This window comes from Mastigoproctus giganteus, chromosome 9 (genome assembly GCF_048544385.1).
Source record: "Mastigoproctus giganteus isolate SK-2022 chromosome 9, ASM4854438v1, whole genome shotgun sequence".
In the NCBI taxonomy this organism is placed as follows: Eukaryota; Metazoa; Arthropoda; class Arachnida; order Uropygi; family Thelyphonidae; genus Mastigoproctus; species Mastigoproctus giganteus.
Window position 1 is genome coordinate 118,499,697 of NC_143583.1, and position 12,954 is coordinate 118,512,650.

The 12,954-nt window shown below is 39.0% G+C and overlaps 1 protein-coding gene across 1 annotated transcript in view; it reads right to left on the reverse strand.

Annotated features, from left to right (window-relative positions):
* Nucleotides 1–12,954, reverse strand: part of LOC150080675 (ankyrin repeat and SAM domain-containing protein 6-like) — a 270,192-nt gene that overhangs the window by 133,974 nt on the left and 123,264 nt on the right. Inside the window, exon 8 of the mRNA XM_090380780.1 lies at nucleotides 2,806–2,947. Within this exon, the coding sequence (XP_090236906.1) occupies nucleotides 2,806–2,947 (142 nt within the window). The remainder of the gene's footprint in view (nucleotides 1–2,805; nucleotides 2,948–12,954) is intronic.

The following is a 12,954-nucleotide window of genomic DNA, read 5'->3' on the forward strand; positions in this document are numbered from 1 at the left end:
TACATTCCTTGCTCTCGTGGTCTTTCACACCACATCGAGCACAGGCAGGGTTACCACGACAAGATGTTTGTGAGTGGCCGTATTTTTGGCATCTAAAACACCGCAGTGGGTTTGGGATATAAATCCTCACTGGGCAGTTTAGATAACCTGCCTTGATGGAATTTGGAGGCCGTGGGGTGTTAAACGTGAGGATGAGAACTCGGGTAGGGACGAGATTCCCATCCTTCCGTATCGATGTTCTCTTTACAGCTGTCACTCCTTGGTCTTTCAATTCAGAGCAGATCTCTTCTTCAGAAACATGAAGAAGGTCCCACTCTGAAATGACGCCTCTAGAAGAGTTCAAAGTTTTATGGGGGGTTACAATGATAGGTATTCCCCCTATTGATGTGGCGTTCAGGATTTTTTCCGCCTGTTTAATAGATGTAGCTTCGACCAAAAGGTCGCCAGAACGCAGTCTTTTTACCGTTTTAGGTGAACCTGCCAACCCTTCTAATCCTTTCTGGATGAAGAAGGGTGACATCTTTCCAATGGACTGCTCTCCGGTGGAATGGAGAATAAGGAAAAGCGGTGTAACTGATGGTGGTTGTTTATCCTCAGTTCTGGCTCGTTTGGCAGAGGTGTTATCTGCGTCATCATCTCGATTAGGTAGGGGCCTTGTTGGGGCCCCAGAAGAAGGATTTAAATTACTCATACGAGTAAAGAGAAAATGTCTGATGCCTAAGTACCTCACCCACCACGGAGCCCTACGAGGGGACGCCCACTCGTGAACTAGCAGGTACTGCGTACACGAATGGGACGCCGAGTTCGCTTAGAGCACCATACCCACGTTACCAATAAGTCTTTATCCCGTCCCAGGACCAAAGGGAGGGAGACTTATTGGAACGCAGTTGACCCTAGCAGTATAAAACCACCCGCCGATTGATCCCAGTCGGGCCAGTCCGGGACCACCCGTCTTGTCGAAGCAGGGGCCAAAGTGGTGTATTGAAGCTGGGCCCCTCAACCACCAGGATCCCCCTTTCCGCTTCCACGGGTCGCAGCGCACGGCTGCACACGCCGGATTTCAAAGATGTAACCCTGAAACCAAGGTATGGGCGTTAGATCCCAGTGATGCTAATCTGGAAACCCAGCAGCGTCACTGGGAGGTCCCCTCACCACGTACAGGTGCCCACGTCGAGGGGACATTTAAGGAACTAGTGGTGGAAATTCAAGAAGTTGAAGCTCTTTGTGCAGAGCAAAGGTGGAACATAGTAGTGTGCTATCATCAGCAAAACTATGAATATGATTTCAAGTAAGTGGAAAAAGATTATTAATACACAGAACAGAGCAGAAGAGAGAACTGAACTTTGGGGAACACCAGCATTAGTGAAGAAATCAAAAGATTGATAGCCATCAACATCTAACATCCCCACAGCAGACAGATCAAGAAAAATCAAGATCAAGAGGAATCAAGAGATCAAGAGAAAACTGAATGCCCAAATTCAAAAAACAGTCAGCAGCCTGTAAGACGGGAATTTGTTTAAAAGAACTTGCAAAGTTTGTTTAGAATATTCCCAGATCCTTAACATAATATGGCCTCATCAGTGCCTCCTACAAGAGGTGTGCATTATGGCTTAAGTAGCCCTTGCACCAAAAAATCAAACCAACAACAACAAATCAGCAACCTTCAAGAGGTAGTGAGAGTAGTTGCTAAATGATCTGGATGCCTGTAACATTTTTCAGCATGATTTTATATTTCTTGACCAAGTATCATTTCATTTTTTTAAGTCAGTTCCCATATATAAAACTATTTGCCTTTTAGTTCCTTTAAGAACTGAATAACCAGATAATATAATCAATTTTAGCACCTGATAGAAATATCCTGATTCTATTTCTCTGTCTTCATTACAGAATACATTTCCAGTTTCTCTAACAACTGGATTGCTCACAAAAATCGCTTCATTTGGAATGAGAATATGCTCTGTCAGATGGTCCATTCCCGATGACTGATCCTTTGGAAGAGCATCTCTTAGCTTAGTATTGCAACCTAAGTAACTGCTAAGCTCCTAAAATTATTACTCTCTAGGACAACTACATTCTGTCTCAGATATACAATCTTAACAATTAACCCAACTGCTAACTTTTGACTTTCAAAATTTGGAGAAAACAGGAGATTGTTGTGAAAAGAAAAAGACAGAGAAAAACTGTTATGATAGTGTAACAGAGAAGGGATCAAACTGAATCAAAAATAAGGAGTCCCTCATAGAGAGTTGAGAGCTATGCATTAGGAAACCAATTTATTCACCTGTGTAACTCATAAAATGCTCCTCTTATAATAAGGACATTTTATATTTTATATAATCCCTAAATATATTAGGGATTATATTAATATATTAAGCCAAGTAAGTCAAGTTATGAATATACTGAAATGACAAATACATCAGCAGTTTCTCCTCCCAAAGGTAGACAGTTCTTTTTTTTTTTGCAAGTCTCATGTGAAATTGGTGGATCACTGATATATGTTTTTACTGTATTTCTAAGCAAACTCCCAACCTTAGTTTGCTATTGCTATCCATGGTTTTCACATTTCTGAATTACTATGCTTAACTCGATTTTTGATTCTTATTAGCAAAAATCTGATTCCAATAAATGATAAAAACATTGTGAAATTTGATGATGTGATTCTGTTCTCTGAATTTCAATTCTATAAAGTGGTTAATTGTAATAATCAGATCACATATTAACAGAGCCTACTCTACATAGTAATCTGAGCCGAGGGAGGGAGGGGGGGGGAGAGAAAGAGAAAGAAACTTAAAAATGTGCACTTACTTTTCATGATTGGAAAACTTTCTGAGTGCTTTTAATGTCTGATGTATTACCGATGATGATGACACAGGTTTCGGTTCACAGAACTCTGCTAAACATTCTATTTTTCCAGCAAGAAGATTTCTTAATTCACTGTCTGAACTTTCTAAAAAAGCAGCAACAACAAAATTTAAATAATTTAATCCATGATTTATGATAATGATATCATATCTCAAAAAAACTTAATAAGTAACTTCAGTTTATTTATTTTTTTAATTTATTTTATTATTTTTAAGGGTGACCCCAAAAACAAAGGTACTAGAACCTATTTCAACCTATATGTGGTATTTCAGTAATATGTATAGGCTGAAGGTTGAGTTGATGAATTTATGCTCAAAAGCAGGAATATAATAATTAATACCACTATTGCTTTTATTTGCATATTTCCTTTCCTGTCATTTCATGCTATCATATTTCCTGTTAAACCCTTAGCCTCTAGACAAAGTTCTTTCTTCTATTTTCTTTTCTTCAAATTATATACCTGTAACTTTTTGGAAAAAAGAAACTGGAAATAATTAATATGGATTCCATTCACTATTCTACCAGGAACACATCAGAGCAGCAGTATGGGATGTAGTAGTAGTAGTAGTGGCATGTGATGCAAGAAAGCAAATGTATGAGCTTATGCAGCATCAGCCAAAAAAAAAAAATCACACCATTCCCTCCAAATGCCTGTCCAGTTTCTCCTTAAATTTATTCAACCTATCAACTTCCACAATGACAGATGGAAGTTTGTTCCAGCAATTAACCACCCGCTGGCTAAAGGCAAATTTCCGCACATCTAATCTACATCTGTCTTTTCTTAATTTGAATTTATGCCCCCTTAGATTCGTAATCTGAACAAGTGGAAGGATCCCATCAGAATTCAGCGTGCTGAACCCATTCAAGGCCTTATACACCTCAATCAGATCACCGCGCAGGTGCCTAGTCTCCAGCCACTGCAATTTGCAGAACTTAAGCCTCTCTTGATAAGAGGATCCCTTCATTCCCCCTCATTCTTGTTGCCCTTCTCTGTACACGCTCAAGTAAATCTACATCCTTCCTAAAATGAGGCCTCCAGACCTGTACGCAGTACTCAAGGCGTGGCCTGACCATTGCCTTATACAGAGGGACAATCACCTCCTTCTCCCTGCTAGAAAAATTCCTATATATCATTGACAAAACCCCATCACCTGCCCTGGCAGCCTGTCTGCATTGCTTAGAAAACTTCATATCTGCCTGCACAATTACTCCCAGGTCTTTTTCATTTTCTACCACCTTAAGTGTAGTACCACACAGTTGGTACGTTTCTCTGGGGTTACTTCTACCCGTATGCAGTACTTTGCATTTGTCAAGGTTAAACTTCAGTTGCCACTTCTTAGCCCATCTGCCCAAATTATCTAGATCCTGTTGCAGTAGCACACTGCCATTACTGTCATTAACAACCCTGCCAACCTTTGTATCATCTGCAAACTTCGACACTAAGCCTGATATACCTTCATCAATATCATTGATAAATATACAAAACAACAGTGGACCCAACACCAAACCCTGTGGGACTCCACTAATAACATTAGTCCAAGAAGAGCAGCACCCATTAATTACCACCCTCTGTCTTCTCCCACTTAACCATCCTTTTATCCATTGTAGCAACTTACCCTTAATACCATTCTGCTCCAATTTGTACAATAGTCTTCCATGCACAACAGTGTCAAAAGCTTTCCTGAAATCCAAACATATGATATCAAAATTATTTTTTGCATCCAGTTCCTTTGTAACCACATCATAATATCCTATCAAATTTGTCAGACAAGACTTTCCCTTAACAAACCCATGCTGTGTCTGAATTATTGCTGCAGTCTTGTCTAGATGATCCTGCAATGCATCTTTAACCAGCGACTCCATTATTTTACCCGGAACAGAAGTTTCTTCCAAATTAATGATAATAATAGTATATAATTAATGCATGACATTGAGCATAGTGGAAAAATTATGCATGTCATTATGACAGGTAATAAATAGTATTTTAAAATTATTTTCTTTGTATATAAGTTCTAAAAGTATTTTAAAACATTTTTTTTTTTTCAATTATAGTACTAGTAATTGAAAATTTTTGCATATTAAGGAAAAATAAAGAAAATAGGAGAAAATATAGAATATTTCAGTTTCCTTGACCTGACATAGCCCTAAATGGAGCGAGCCCCACTGCATGACATTTCAATAGATGCCATTTTTAAAAATAAAAATTTTAGCTTTATTCTTGAACTGAAAGCAATATTTAGGATTTACATAATTTATCCCACTTTTTATTGTTCGAAATTCCTTGAGCTGTATGCATTTTTTTCACTCATCTTTTATTATATCCCTGTTGGAATTTTCAGAAAATTCACAAAACAGGTATGCAGAACCAAATTACCACATGCATTTGATGCAGATATAAAACATCTTACTATCTGTAGGGCGAGTAAGATATTACTAGTTTTTTGGAAAAATTATGGTTGCTGGATGGGCAGTGTTATTACATTGTCACTAATTCTCTTGATAATGTTCCTGTAATATGTATATATTTTTTTACATGAACATTATCAACAAGAAAACACAATTTCATTAGACTTACAAATACCCTGACCAATTTGACTGGATATGATGATGCAGACACAAAGGATGCAAAAAATAATTTTAATATCATATAATGAGATTTTGATACTATTGCACACAAAAGACTGCTGTACAAATTGGAGCAGTGTGGCATTAAGGACAAGCTACCACTACGAATAAAAGGATGATTCAGTGGGAGAAGACTGAGAGTGGTTATCAATGGACACTGCTCTTCATGGACTAATGTTATTAGTGGAATTCGCTATGGTTCTTCTGGGCCTATTGTTGTTTTCTATATTTATTAATAATACTGATGAAAACATATCAGGCTTAATGTCTAAGTTTGCAGATGATACAAAGGTTGGCAGTATAGTTAATGTCAATTATGATGGTATGCTGGTGCAACAGGATCTAGAAAAATTAGGCACATGGGTTGAGAAATAGCAACTGAAGTTTAACCTTGACAAACACAAAGTACTGCATATGGGCAGCAGTAATATATGAGCCCTGCCCAGAGTAACATATCAATGTGTGTTACTACACTCAGGATAGTGGAAAATAAAAAGAGATCTGGGAGCAATTGTGCAGTCAGATATGAAGAGTTCTCTGAACAGTGCAGACAGGCTGCCAGGACAGCTCATGGAGTTTTGTCAATGATATACAGGAATTTTACTGGCAGTGATTATCCCATTGTACAAGGCAATGATCAGGCCACATCTTCAGTACCGCATACAGGTCCGGAGGCTTCATTTTAGGAAAAGGTAGAGCTGCTGGAACAGGTACAGAGAAGGACAATGTGATTGGTGAGGAGAACTTTGTGGTGCTCTTACCACAAAGGGCTCCAGTTCTGCAAATTGCAGCATCTGGAGACTAGGCATGCTGTGAGGAGATCTGATTGAGGTGTTTAAGGTTTTGAATGGACTGAGCAAGCTCAGTTTTGATGGGATTCTTCCTCTTTGTCAGATTATGCACATGAGGGGAAAAATTCAAATTGAGGAAGGATGGTTGCAGGATAGATGTGCAGAAGTCTGCTTTTAGTCATTGGGTGGTTGACTGCTGGAACAAACTTCCATCTGTTGTTGTTGCGAAAGTAGATAGCTTAGAGAATAAATTCAAGGAAGAACTAGATAAACTATTGGATTGAATGGAAAGGTTTTTTTTTTTTGGCTGATGCTGTAAAAGCTTGCCTTCTTGCACTATTTGCCACTACTAACACTAATAGCAAAATTCCATAATTATTTGGAAATAAAAAAATTCATAAGGAGAGCAACCCAAGATAAATCATGTACAAAATTTAGCAAAATGGCAGGTCAACATTTTAACTCTGCTTAAGAAAATAGGGTAAGAAATTCATAGGATTTGATCGGAGTAATAAAGCATGAACATATACAGAATCCACTTTATTAGTGAGCTCAGATGTGAATGTCTTGTTCACAAATATATCTATAAATGGGAGTAAAGAAAAAATTGCAAAAAAAAAAGGATTTTTTTTTTACAAAAAAATTACAAAAAAAAGCATTGTCCAACAAGATTACTTCCCATTAAGATAGCTCCTGAACTGGGTTTAGACATGAGAGCAAGTTTTACTAACAAAAATTAGAGCTTAGCAAGGAAACTCCATTTTCCCCAATCATGGTGGACATTTTTATGGAAAATTTCAAACCTAAGCCAATTATAGAGATCCAATTTAAAACCAGAACTGTGGCTAACATTCATAAACAATATTTTCCTAATTTGGGAACATGGGGAAACAAAAGTGAAAAATTTTGAAGGCTACATGAATATGTTACACAAAGTACAATATTTAAACTAGAGATGGGGCCAACAATCAGCTACATTTTTGAATGTTTTAGTTAAAAAAAAAAGATAAATGTTAGGTTGCCAGGTGTACAGGAAAAAACTCATATACAGAAAGGTATTTAAATTTGACTTCCAATCATTCACATAATATAAAAATTGAGATTATTAAAACTCTAAAAAACAGACATCTTACTATTTGTGGCAATGACACAAAAGTAGAGCATGAAATAGCCAATATTAAAAATGTCACAAAAAATGGTGTTACAAAAAACTAACAGATAAAACTAAATTCAGGAATAATGAAAATTGGAACCAAACAAAAAAAGAATTTCATCTTCTCCTTCAGATTATGGAAAGGGTATATCTGTTCCATATGTCAAAAGGGATCGGGGTGGAAGAATGTGCTAAAAATATGGGGTAGAAATAATTTTTAAACCTATAAATATGATCAGAAATCAGTTGAAAGAAGTGACACCGCTATTAAAAATAAAACATTCAATTTTATTAGAATAATTGTGAATATGGTAATATATAATTAGGTGAGACAGGGTGCAGGTGGGAAACATGTAGAGGCAAGCAAACATGCAAAACATGTTTCTAAAGATAATATAAAAAATTATAATTGGTGGAACATGCAATGGAATTCAAATTGGAATATAATGAAAATAATTTAGATGACATTAAGAGGGAAAAAAAATTAAGAAAAGGAATATCAAAGAAGTTTTACTAGAGAATCTAGTAAAACTTCTTTGGTATTCTCTTTGGTACTCCTCTGCCTCAGGCCTTAGGCAGAGGAGTTGGACTGAAAAATTGGAAACAGTCTCCAATGGGTAACAGTGGAGCAAGTGGCACTGTCCCCTGTAAGGCTACCACAAGTGAAGGGCAAGACCACCCAGCCCAACCAACTGGAAGTACTTCCTACACAACTGCCAAAGCCAAAAGCCAAAAACAAAAAAAAAAAAAAAAAAAAAATTCACAGAAACAATGAAACAAACTTCAGATGTGTGGAATGAATTATTCAATATCAAAGTAATGGGGGGGGTTAGTTTTTAACTAGTCAGAAGGCAGTTAAGAAAGTTGGTCACTGAGTTCACAACTATTCTCACATATCATAAATCTCTTTTATATTTGTGCTTTCCAGACTTGAATCCAGTTACAATTGTTTAAGGCTCCAGTAAAGGTGTTGTAACATGTTTCTAAATAATAAATTACTTTTATCATGGTGTAAAGAATAGAGGTAATTTGTATCAATCTTTAACACAAATTGTTCTGTTAGGAGAGGGCAAAAATAGGGAATCATAAAACATGACATGTTAGATGGACTAGTGACATTAAACTCATAGAATGGGCAATACTCCATAGGAAAAAACAGATTATTAGCAGTTGGTTTTCTGTAGTAAATTCACTATTAAAGAAAATCAACCTGTGCTGAGGAAAAGGCAATTGAGATTAGCCAAAGTATACATTAAAATCAATTCAAGAAATGTTTAGAGATTAAAGAAGAATTTTAAAAAAATAAAAAATAATAATAATAGCCCATCTTAACTACTGGGCTAATGCCCAGTGGTTAAGATGCGAGACCACCAATGTTATGGACCTGAGTTAAAATCCTACTGCAAAAGAAATAATAAAAAAAAAATTGCAAGTGGAAAAAAAAAAACTATGAAAGCTGCTTCAGTAGCAACATTTGATGTTGCTCCCAATAACTACTACCCACCACTGGATACAAAAGCCAAAGCCAAAGCCAAAAACAGGTCCATAGCTGGATGAAGTTGAGAAGTAGAAATATGGAATGTACTGTATCGAGTGTGGTGCAGGATAAAGTCACTCGCATTCAGGCCTTAGGCAGAGGAGTTGGGGCGCCTCCATAGCCAGGTGGGAAGGAGCAGCAGTGCGTAGCACACGCTCCTTGATTAAACCGGGGTTCGAGCCCGTCACCACCAAATACGGAGGATGCGGAAAGGTCAAGGAATGACCACCGCATGACCCGGAGCAATATGGCCTTAGTTGCTAATGCTCCTTAAAAAAAAAACCAAAAACAAAAGAGGAGTTGGACTGAAAAATTGGAAACAGTCTCCAATGGGGTAACAGTGGAGCAAGTGGCACTGTCCCCTGTAAGGCTACCACAAGTGAAGGGCAAGACCACCCAGCCCAACCAACTGGAAGTACTTCCTACACAACTGCACTAGTGACCACTCAGGTTGTTGTTGTTGTTATTTGGTTTTTAGGAGCATTAGCAAATAAGGCCATATTGCTCCGGGGATATGCAGTGGTCATTTCCTGACCTTTCCACATCCTCCGTATTTGGTGGACATGGGCTCGAACCCCGGTCTAATCAAGAAGCATGTGCTATGCACTACTGCTCCTGCCCACCTGGCTACGGAGGCGCCGACCACTCAAGAAGGAAGGAATAGCCAACGTGCATAATTAAAATGAATATGCTCATCAAGTGAGCATAGTACCAAGCTAGAGGCCAATATGACAATGTACAGGATAAAACTACACACCAAGTGGTTGGAATGGTTCCTGACTGTTCAGATCAAAGAACAGGAAACAGCAGAGGACCATCATCACCATGAAGAATCTGATAGCTCCTGCAATCTTTGAGACAATCAAGCAGGATGTGAGCAACGAACTACAAAGAACAAAGAATACTGACAACATGGAACCAGAGGAGGAAGAGTAAGAAGACAAACCCAGAGCAGCTGAAGTAGAAAGAGGCGAGGTCACGATATCCAGAATAGAAGATGAGTAGAAGAACGCCCTAATAGAATTCGAGGGAACAGACCCCCACAAGACCCATACCAAAGCACCCAATGGAATCCTGTGGTCAGAGACCACCTCAATCAGTGAATAATACTATTATCTCAACAACAGTGAAGTAAGACTTAGATAAGACTAGATACTATCTGCACAGTCATTTGCTGTGCAGCTGCAGAGCCATCAGAATGAACAAAGGAGAAATCAGAACAACAGAAAATAAAATGCAAAGACAAGGAACCACCAGCCAGCCTAGGAAAGAAGGCTATAGCAGAAGATAGAAGAGCTAAGAGTGAAGACAGGCCAACTGACCCAGTACCAATGTGGTAAGAAGTAAGAAGTTGATCAGAAAAGTGAAGACCATCCTCAAGAAAGACAATATCCACAGCAAACAAGAGACCTATAATCAGAGGATCAAAGAATACCTTGACACCCCCAAGCAGTATCTCCTGGCATCCAAGACTTTGCCAATACAGAGAGAGTTCCCAGAGGAAAACAGACAACCGGATATTTTATGAAAATCAGAGAGTCTTCCACAGGAAAACTGGCCAAAAGGAGAAGGAAGGCAATCGAGAAGTTCTGGGGCAACCTGTGGAACAGCAAAGTTAGCCATAATGGCCACTCCCTGGATAGACTGAATGGAAGAAAATGAAGGATATACAAGAGATGACAGAATGGGAGATTCAAGAGGAAGAAATACAATCAGGAAGTCCAACTACTGGTACAAGAAGTTCAGCTGTGTGTGTGCACGCACGCACAAGCACACAGAGAGAGAGAGAGAGAGAGAGAGAGAGACAACAGTTTACCCAGATATTAAGGCACCCTGAAATAATCTCAGAGTATCTGCCTCATGGAATCACTTATCTGAAGGCTAAAGACACCACAAACTGGACAAAGTAGAACACCAATCACCTGTCTCCCAATAATGTAAAAAATCCTGACCAGCTGCATAACCAAGGAGATATCACACCACTTAGGACGGCAGAACATCATAGCCGAGCAGCAGAAGGAAGTAAGCATATGAGCAAAGGAGCAACTGACCAATAATGCAGTTATGGAACAAGACTTGTATACAGCCTACAATGACTACTGCTTGGGCTTCGACTTCATGTCCCATAGTTAGCTGATAGAGACAATGAGAATCTACAAAGTCAACTCACAATTGACACACTTCCTAGAAACAATAATGGAAAAATGGAGGACCACCACCAAGGATGAGAACATCATGACCAGATTGGTCCCTATCAGAAGAGGAAACTTCCAGGGAGATACCCTGAGCACACTATGGTTCTGTCTAACACTCAACCAACTGTCTGCCATGCTCAATAACAGAAAGTATGGATATACACTAAAAGAACCTGTACACCCTTTCTCACGTGATGTACATGGATGACATCAAACTCTATGCCACAACTGAGAATCAAATCCAATAGCTACTCCAGATCACTGCAGCACTTAAATCAGGATGCAATTTGGCCTAGACAAATGCAATGCCCATGAATTGCATCAAGACAACCTACTGAATGAAATTACCAGCTGAACACCAGTGAACAGATTGAAGCCATGATAGAGGGAGAGACCTACAAATATCTAGGGATGATGCAGGCTCACCAGTTAGAACACAAGGAGATTAAGGCCCACCTAACTGAGAAATGCCATCAGATACTGAGAAGCCAGCTAAAATCAAAGCTAAATGGCAGGAACATGATCAGAACAACAAACACCTACGCAGTCCCAATTCTAACATACTTCTTCAGGATCACAGATTGGACCAACACTGAGCTGGAGGAGATTATGAGATCGACCCGGACAATGGTGACCAATGGCTGCCAACACCATGCGAAGTTAACCACTGAGAGACTGACCGTAGCCTAAAAAGCAGGAGGAATTTGACAGACCTCACTGAAGAACAGATTAAGGAGATTAAGAACCTGAGGGATTAATTTCAAAAAAACACGTCCGATCTACCATGCCACAGTTTGTCTGTCTTCCTTGGGTGAGGAAGACAGACAAAGGGCACACACACACACACCACTAAACTTCAACAAGGAGACCCCACTCAAACAGAAAGATGGACAAAGAAGGCACTCCATGGCAGACACTACAATTGAAGTCATGCTGCATCAAGACTATGTAGCATGGCTTCAATTGTTCATGAGCGGGAGGCTCTTCCCTGAGATCGAAGGATTCATGCTTGCCATCCAAGACTAGGTAATCAACACCAGGAACTAAAGAATATGCATCACTAAGGGTCCCGGAGTGACAGATGACAATTGTCAACAAGTGCCAGGTGCTTGACAATTGTCAAGCACCTGGCACCAGAAACAATACAGCACATCATCGCAGGATGCGGTGATCACCCAGATGGTGTACATTCACAGACATGACCAGGAGGCCAGGATAATACATTAGAAACTAGTACAAAATACTAGATGATCAAACAAAGTGCACCATATTACAAGTATGAACCCCAGGCTGTACTAGAGACCCCTACTCAAAAGCTCTAATTGTGCCATAATAATGGACAAGATGATCCCTCACAAGAGACCAGACATAACATTCATTGACAAAAAGGAAGGCCTACAAGGAAAACTCCCTCAAGGATCCCTCAATAAAACCTACAAGGAAAAGATCAGGAGGTACACAGACCTAAGACAAGAATCAAAGAAATGTAGCATATGGAACAAGTAACAAACCCCAATTTAGCACCATACCAATCACCGGTATGGTGCTAAAGGGCCTTCATAAGAACCTAGCAGCAATAGGCCTCCCAAAGAATACTTACACGGAAGTCCAGAAATCCGTGACACTGAACACTTGCAGGTCAGTCAGAGGGTTCCTCGATCAATAATAGTACCTGTACATAACCACCTCATGCACCTGGTACTAGTAACCATTGTGAGATGGGGAAAAAAGCATAAGGAGAAGAAAGAGAATAATAATAATAATAAAAAAAAAAAAGGTGTGATTAGCTCA